The 8,635-nt window shown below is 28.8% G+C and overlaps 3 protein-coding genes across 3 annotated transcripts; all 3 read right to left on the minus strand.

Annotated features, from left to right (window-relative positions):
* Positions 1–104: 104 nt before the first annotated feature.
* On the minus strand, positions 105–1,556 carry LOC108724660 (putative gustatory receptor 28b). Its single transcript, XM_018451121.1, has 3 exons — positions 513–1,556; positions 280–366; positions 105–212 (listed from the first exon to the last, which is right to left on the minus strand). The coding sequence occupies exons 1-3, from the start codon at positions 1,554–1,556 to the stop codon at positions 105–107; spliced, it is 1,239 nt and encodes a 412-aa protein (XP_018306623.1).
* Positions 1,557–3,043: 1,487 nt separating this feature from the next.
* Positions 3,044–4,499, minus strand: LOC108724559 (putative gustatory receptor 28b). Its single transcript, XM_018450993.1, has 3 exons — positions 3,447–4,499; positions 3,211–3,297; positions 3,044–3,145 (listed from the first exon to the last, which is right to left on the minus strand). Exons 1-3 carry the CDS (start codon positions 4,497–4,499, stop codon positions 3,044–3,046), a joined length of 1,242 nt encoding a protein of 413 aa, XP_018306495.1.
* Positions 4,500–6,639: 2,140 nt separating this feature from the next.
* Positions 6,640–8,114, minus strand: LOC108724560 (uncharacterized). Its single transcript, XM_018450994.1, has 3 exons — positions 7,062–8,114; positions 6,826–6,912; positions 6,640–6,741 (listed from the first exon to the last, which is right to left on the minus strand). Exons 1-3 carry the CDS (start codon positions 8,112–8,114, stop codon positions 6,640–6,642), a joined length of 1,242 nt encoding a protein of 413 aa, XP_018306496.1.
* Between the last annotated feature and the right edge of the window lie 521 nt (positions 8,115–8,635).

Below are 8,635 nucleotides of genomic sequence, written 5' to 3' on the forward strand. Positions count from 1 at the left end.
CCCTGTATATATACATATATATATTTTATTAAAAGATTCTACTAAAAAATATTATTTTCTATTATTAAAATAGATATTTAATTATAATACAATACCTTTTCATTTCAGTGAATTATTTGTGTAACATTTCTGGCAATTTTATCATCGCAATAATGTTTCATGTTTAAAAATTGTATCAAGATTAATAAGTACGTGCTGATATTACCCATTATCTAAAATAAAATTAAAAAGATGAATAAATCACTTTTAATTTGTAAAGACAAATGAATAATAATTTACCGCAGTGAGAAGCGTCGCGTCCACAGTAAGACTCTTCGCAGAGAACGTATTATTGCGGTGCAGAATTTGCAAGGAAAACAACTGCAACTGCAACATTAGATCGTAAATTAATTAATAACAAAATTGCAAAATGTAATTACAAATTTATTAGATATAATGTGTAAAATATTACATTTCAGATCATATGGTACACAATCATTAAAATGTATAAATTAAATTACATTTTTTATTACCTCCCTTTTAATTTCATTATCATCGATACTGTTAAGCACGTCATGAACAGTGGTGCTAATCTGCAAAGCCTGATTCTTGCCGGTCTCACAAGCCCATACCACCAACATTATTTTTATAAGATAGTACATTAAAGACGTTAGCAAAAACGTACCATAAATATAATCTTCTACATTAATCAGGACTTTGTCTGTTTGCCAATACAATATTTGATAGTAGAGATTAAAAGTTATCCGAGTAAAAGTTATAATTACAGTAGCAAGGAGCTGTAAACTGAAAATTACATTCAGCATTTGCACTGTGTTACTAATCATCAGGTGTTGTTTTTTCAATGCTTTTAATTCGATCAGCAAAAATGGACTTCTTTGTTTGTAGCATATTTTGTCGGGATGATATATCGTATGCTCCCGCATGTTCTCCAGATTATCATTGATTCTCTTGAAACAAGCCTTTAGTATACAAACACAATTCATATACAACATATCCAGATGAAATGTCAGCAGAGTAATATATATTAAGTAAATTTTGATTATAAAATGAATATTCATCTTGATATATATCGGCATTTCAATAAGTAGGAACAAAGATCCTAAGAGGTCCTTAGCGTGAATTAATTTAGATAGCTTCTGATATAATTCCGAAGGCAATTTTGATGAAATGTCTTTTATAGTTTGAAGCAAATGCATTCGCGGACCGCTCAAAATGTACGTAACCACCGCTGTAAAACCACTGAGTATATAGAAGCTATTACGATTAAGATTTATGGGTATACCTCTGTACTTCACACATTCACAAAAGTTGATGAGATAGAGAACGTACAATAAGAAAGTGACGCAAACACAGATATTGATGGATGAAAGAATATAACGTGGTGTAGAAGTCTCAAAGACCAATGCATTGATCTTATACGGAAACATTCCAAGCATGTAGCAACATGTGAAGGAAGGATACATCAATGATTCAAAATCCGTGGCGTAAAATAGCTTCCATTTTTTTTGCACTTTGCCATTGGCTCGTCTTTGCAATTTTAACGCTGAATTGAACATAATTAATAATTCATGAAAGAACAACCTAAAATTATTAATCATTTTATAAATGCACTTTATCAAGTGGAATTTAATTGCGATAGTTTTATTCTTAGTATATCTTTAAAATTTGTCTCCTTACAACAAATATGTATACTGATAGAACTCTTCACCGTCGATCTACTCACATTGAATTGGAATTTAAAACTACAAGAAATTTTTTTTCTCGTCAAATAGTGAGAATTCAAAGGGTTACTTGTTTATAGTTGTGAAGTAACCATGGCACCCTTCGATCGACATTATTGAGGCATACAACATAAACGAATAATATGTAATTACTATGAATTATATATGTATACACGAAGCAAGAGACATGAATGCTGCATAGCATTCATGTAGATTAGTGATTCTTTCAAGGATTCATTAATAAATACAGACCATTAAAAAATTCTACATTTTTCTATTTTGCAAATGAGATGTTCGACGTTTCTGTATCATGACTCTTTGTGTTTCAGTCTCACAAACAACATATATGTATATACACATTACATACACGAATGTGTAATTCAAGATGCAAAAATATTAAAATACTTATTTTCTACTTATTCAAAACGTTATTATTAATATTTAGTTTCTAAGCTTAATTTACAAATTAATTATGAATTACAAATACTTTTCCGTATTTATTAAAATATGGTAAATTAAATTTTGTACGTATGTGTGCGTGCACGCATAAATATTTTACATATGAATACGATTATATAAATTATGCGTACATTTTGAAATACATTAGTATGTATGTATTGTTGCGAAAGGCATACGAACAAATATAATATTGTGAAATGTGTCAAGTTATTATAATGCAATGCCTTATCTAGATTAAAATTAGTCGATCTTTATCTCGACTGATGAAAGTAACATTTGCGTCATAATCTACAGACTATACTATACGCAGGCCACAAATTCATCAAAGAAGATCAATTTTTGTATTTTGATAACGGTAAAGAGATCAGATGATGGAACATGAATTTATTATTGCGATAACGCATGTATCAAATATTGCCTCAACGAAATTTCATAAATTTATTGTTGATAAATGAAGTTTGAAGGGCAAATATACCTCCAAGGAACTATTTAAGTAATTCACTACATTTTTATATATTTTCTGCATGTTATACATCCTTAGCTTATACTGATTTATTGATACTTACATTGATTTATTTTAACTTAATGTAAGAGCAGTGAAAACAGTAGATTATATGACAGATCTAATTATATTAAAAATTCAATTTTTTTATAAAAATTTATTTAATATGTGCCAAAGGGTTTGCGGGTTATCGCCGTGTCGTGATCCATTGCTAATGCTAACGTTTCGTGAAACTTGCTGTTTACTTCATCAAAAAATGAAAATTGCATCTTGAAGTGCGTGCGCAACTTGTGCTGTCTTGAAGTACTAATAAAATAGACATTTCTGTCATTTACTCATTTTTTAATAATATGTTTTCATTTCAGTGAATGTGTGTAGTATTAGTGGCAATTTTTTCATCGCAATATGTCATGTTCAAAAATTGCATCAAGATCAATAAATATGTGCTGATGCTACCCACTATCTAAAAATAAATTTAAAAAAATGAATTTGTGATACATAAAAACAAATGATTACTAAATAATTTACCGAAGCGAGAAGTGTTGCGTCCACAGTAAAACCCTTCGCGGAGAACGTATTATCGCAATGCATAATTTGCAAAGAAAACATCTGCAACTGCAACATCAGATCGTAAATTAATTAATAACAAAATTGCAAAATGTAATTATAAATTTATTAGATGTAATGTGTAAAATATTCCATTAAAGATAATATGATACATAATCATTAGAACGTATAAATTTTAAATTATATTTTTTTATTACCTCCCTTTTGATTTCGTTATCGTCGACGCTGTTAAGCACGTCATGAACAGTGATACCAATCTGCAGAGCCTGATCCTTACCGGTCTCACAAGCCCACACCACAAACGTAAGTTTTATAAAATAATATATTGTGCACATCTTCAAGAATATGGGGTACATATAATTGTATATGTTGTCTATATTAAACACGAATATGTTTATTTGCCAATATAATACATAAAAATAAAGTGTGAAAGTGATCTGGGTAAAAGTCATAATTATAGTAGCGAGGAGTTGCAAACTGAAAATCATGTTCAGCATTTGCACTGTGTTACTAATCATTAGATGTTGTTTTTTCAATGTCTTTAATTCGATCAGCAAGAATGAACTTCTTTGTTTGTAGCATATTTTGTCAAGATGATATACCATCGTATGCTCCTGCATGTTCTCTAAATTATCATTGATTCCCTTGAAACAAGCCTTTAGTATACAAACACAATTCATATACAACATATCCATATGAAGTATCATCTGACTAGCGTATATTACAAAAATCTTGGTTGTAATAGGGACATTTACATTGAAATATATTGGCAGTTGAATAATAATAAGAAAGAAGGAACCTAAGAGATCCTTGGTGTGAATTAGTTTGGATAACTTCTGATATGATTCCGAAGGCAATTTTGAAGAGATCTCCTTTATAGTTTGAAGCAAACGCATTCGTGGACCGCTCAAAATGTACGTGATAATCGCTATAAAACCACTGAGTATGTAGAAGCAACTACGATTGAGAATTCTGGGTATGATTTTGTACCCATTTCCAGAAATTTCGTATACATAGATAATGTATAATAAAGAAATGAGGTAAACACAGGTAATGATGGTTGAAAAAATATAACGCAGTGTAGAAGTTTCGAAGACCGAAGAGTTGATTTTATATGGAAATATTCCAAGAATGTAGCAAAATGTGAAGGTAGGATACATCAATGATTCAAAATCCGTAGCGTGGAACAGTTGCCATCTTTTCCGTATTTTGTCATTGGCTCGTCTTTGTAATTTTGACGACGAAGTCATGATTAATACGAAAAAATAATCTAAGAACTATTAATCATTTCATAAATGCACTTGTCAAGTAGAACGTGATTACGATCTTTATTCTTAATATGTTTTTAGAATTTGTCTTTTTACAACGAATATGTGTACTGATAAGAACTCTTCACCGTCGATCTACTCATACCAAATTTAAATTTAAGACTGTAAGAAGTTTCTGCATGAAATGATAAGAATTCAAGGAGTTTCTTGTTAGTTGTCAGGTAACCATGGTGCTCTCTTTAATAAATATTTATCATTATTGGAGAACATAAAGGAATAATATGTAATTGTGACATGTGCATAAATGAAGCAAGAGATATAAACTACATAGTACCTATGTAGATCAGTGGTTTTTTTCAAGGATCCATTAACGAATCGTTTTTACATTCTTATATTTAAAATTTATTTTACAAATGGGAAGTTCAACCTTTCTATCATGACTCTTCGATATTTAATCTTTTTAATTTTATAGACAAACAACATATACATATGTACGTACACAAATGCGTAATCGGAATGCAAAAAGTTTAAAACTGCTATTTTTTACTTCTACATAATGTTATTATTAATATTTATTTTCTGATTTTTATACAGATTGATTATAAGTTACAAATATTTCACCTTGTGTTTATTAAAATATATTAAATTATACTTTGTGCGTGTGCTTGCGCGCATAAATTTTATAGACACAAATATTGTTAAATGATTCTATGTACGTTTTGAGAAACACTGATGCCATCATGAAAGACATGTATAATAAATGCATTATTATAAGAGAATTGACTTTGCAAAAATGACGTTAATTTCTTAATTAATCGATATATTTATCTGATAAAATTCTTAATAGGTATATTCGATATGGTCTACAAACAACAAATTATCTCAACATGGTTAATTCATTATACTTTGAAGACAAAATAATGAAATTATAAAAAGTTTGAATTATATCAATGCGACAATGCATCGATCACCTTAAAAAAATTTCATTATACTTATTGTTTTTGATAAATAAGGTTTAATGTATATATAAATATTTCTAAAAATCTTCGTAAACTATTTTCGAAAATTATATTAAATTATGAAACCTTTAAATATATTTACAAATATGCATATGACAAATATTTATTATACGTTGTTATTTATTATTAAATGTTTTATAACCTAGGTTACTAAATTGAAGAAGATCTCAGCAGAGATCGATATTTGTAATTGCAATGAAGTACGATTATTTGTAGTAAAGTTTTGATTAGTTGCATTAGTAATTGCATTCACAACCGTGCCCAGACTCACACTGACCATTTGTATAATTACAACCATATGTAAAATTCTCAAAATCAAGAGACACGGTAGTATCTCGCGCCAAATGAACGTGCAACGCGAAGAACAAGCGCGATTCCATTTATATAGTATTACAGTAGCGAGAAAAAAATGTGCAATTTCAATTTTTTTACATTTTATTTCCTCTTAAAGATATTGATGCCGTTTTTAATATGTTAAAAATTAAAAATGTTACACAGTCTGTAAGACGAATTAATTGTTAAAGACATAAAATTTTAAAAAATTATAAAACTGATATTTTTGAAAATCATATTTTAGTAATTTTCTTTTTTCTCGTTTACATCTATACAAAAACTTAAATCAATAAAAAAGCAATTGTGAAATTAAAATACGTTGTTAATATCTAGTCGAGCTATCGCGAGCTTTTATTACAACGTTATATCTATTTTGCATACATCAATCAATTTGTCCATCACAGAGTCAAAAATTAATAACTTCAAAAATATTCGTTGGATATATCTAACTTGTATATCACAAAATATTTGTTTTAAAATGTATTCAATACAATACCGTATCGTATGGTAAAAAGTTATTATATCGTTGAACAATGTGGATAATAATTATGTATATAGACAAAATAAGTCGCATATTTTTTCTGCTCATTACTGTACATGTTTACATTTGTACAAGATATTTTTACAAACATACAAAAGCAATTTTCAATGATATTCTACTTACAATGATAAAAATAAAAATTAAAATAAAAATTAAAATAAAAATTAAAATAAAAATAAGTATTTAATATTTAAAATATACGTTTAATATTCCATTACTTTTATCATAATTAGATATGTATAAAATTGATTACAGTCTTCTCATCGCAAGAATTCGACATTAACAGGAATTGTATTAAAATTAAAAAGTACATAGTAATGCTCCCCATCATCTAAAAAATAAGATCATGAAAAAAGTTAAATATATCTACATATTTAATAAATTAAAGCAAGTAATACATCTATTCATCATTCACCGCAGTAAGAAGAGTAGCGTCCACAATAAATCCCTTTGCGGAGAATATATTTTCACGATGCATTAATTGCAACGAAAATAGCTGCAACTGCAACATTATATCAAAAAATTATTAAATACAGGATTCAAAGAAATTGTATATCTCATAATATATTAAGAATTACATTATATATACGAGATACAATTAGCAAAATATATAAAATGTGCGAATTAAATTCATATCTATTAAAAAAATACCTCGTATTTTATTTCCTTGTTGCTGATGTTATTAAACATATTACGAACAGTAACGCCGATTTCCATGGCTTGATTCTTACTGGTTTCACAAGCCCATACTAACAACACTGTTTTTATAATGTAATATGTTATACCTGTAATAAAGGCTTTATAATAAACCTGATTTTCCAGATTGCTTACAGAGTTGCCTTCTTGTATTCGGATTAAGTAAAAATACAGATAGAAAGTAATTTGAATAAAGGTCAAAATTATCGTGCAAAGGAGTTGCAAACTGAAGATCGTTGTCAGCATCTGTACTGTGTCGCTGGTTGTCAGATGTTGCTTTTCCAGAGCCTTAAGTTCCATCAATAGGAATGGATGTTTCTGATAGATTTCTCTAAAAAAATATGGCTCACGGTGCGCTATGAATCTTCGAAGATTTATCAGATTGTCGTTGATTTGCTTGAAACAAGCTTTTAAAACACAAACACAATTCATGTATAGCATATCCATTTGGAACACTAGCAGGATTATGTATTGTAAAATAACCAGGCGGAAGACGCTATCCTGCATATTAGGAAAATATATCAACGCTTGTAAAACTAAGAAAGAGAAACCAAAAATGTCCTTAGCATGGATTAATTTAGATAAATTCTTATATGTTTCCGGGGACAATCTTAAAGAGAGATTCCATATTGCTTGAAGTAAGCGCATTCGTGGTCCACTCAAAATAAACGTGCCAACTACTATGAAACCGCCGAAAATGTGGAAGCAATTAAGTTGAAGTATCCTAGGCACGCTTCTGAATACAATATTTTTAGAAATATTGATATCATAGATACTTATTATTTCATCAACGCAAAAAATGCAGAAAATGATAGTTGATAGAATGTAATATAGTTTGCAAGACTTAATGGTTGAAGCGTTGATCTTGTATGGAAATATTCCCAGAATGCGGCAAAAAGTGAAGCAAGGATACATTAACGATTCAAAATCCGTGGCGCAGAACAGTTGCCATATTTTCCCTTTTCTTTTACTTATGAATGCTTGAAACTTCAATAATAAATTGAACATGTTCGTTGAAGTATATATAAGAGCACAATAATTTAAATTATACACTATAGCCGAAGAGATATTAATTATGTTATCAATGCACTTTAGAAGCAACGTGTTTACAAGAAATTCTCTTCCAAATATAATTGTTTGTCTCTACGGAGAATACGTAAACTGTCATAAACTTCTCGCAGTCTAACTACACTTGGCGAGTTTAATTTTAAAACTACAAATAATTATTGCATCGTGTAGCGAAATAAGACTGCAGTAATTTGTTAGTTATGAAGTAACCATGGCATTTTGCTTATCTCTGGAACACACATAATGAAATGATGTATAATTAAATGTGTCATATATTCCACAATCTTATACATCTAGATCATGTATAAAGTGAATAAACGTTATCAAGATATTTCTTAGTTCTCAATTAGATTCATACATAGATAAATACAAGTTACAGTGAAAATATATAAAATTGTATTATATATGAAATTAGGAAAAGAAGGACGAACGTAAATGAATTAATAATAAATAATTATTTG

Source organism: Mycetomoellerius zeteki, unplaced genomic scaffold (genome assembly GCF_001594055.1).
Source record: "Mycetomoellerius zeteki isolate Tzet28-1 unplaced genomic scaffold, Tzet1.0 scaffold31, whole genome shotgun sequence".
Taxonomy (NCBI): Eukaryota; Metazoa; Arthropoda; class Insecta; order Hymenoptera; family Formicidae; genus Mycetomoellerius; species Mycetomoellerius zeteki.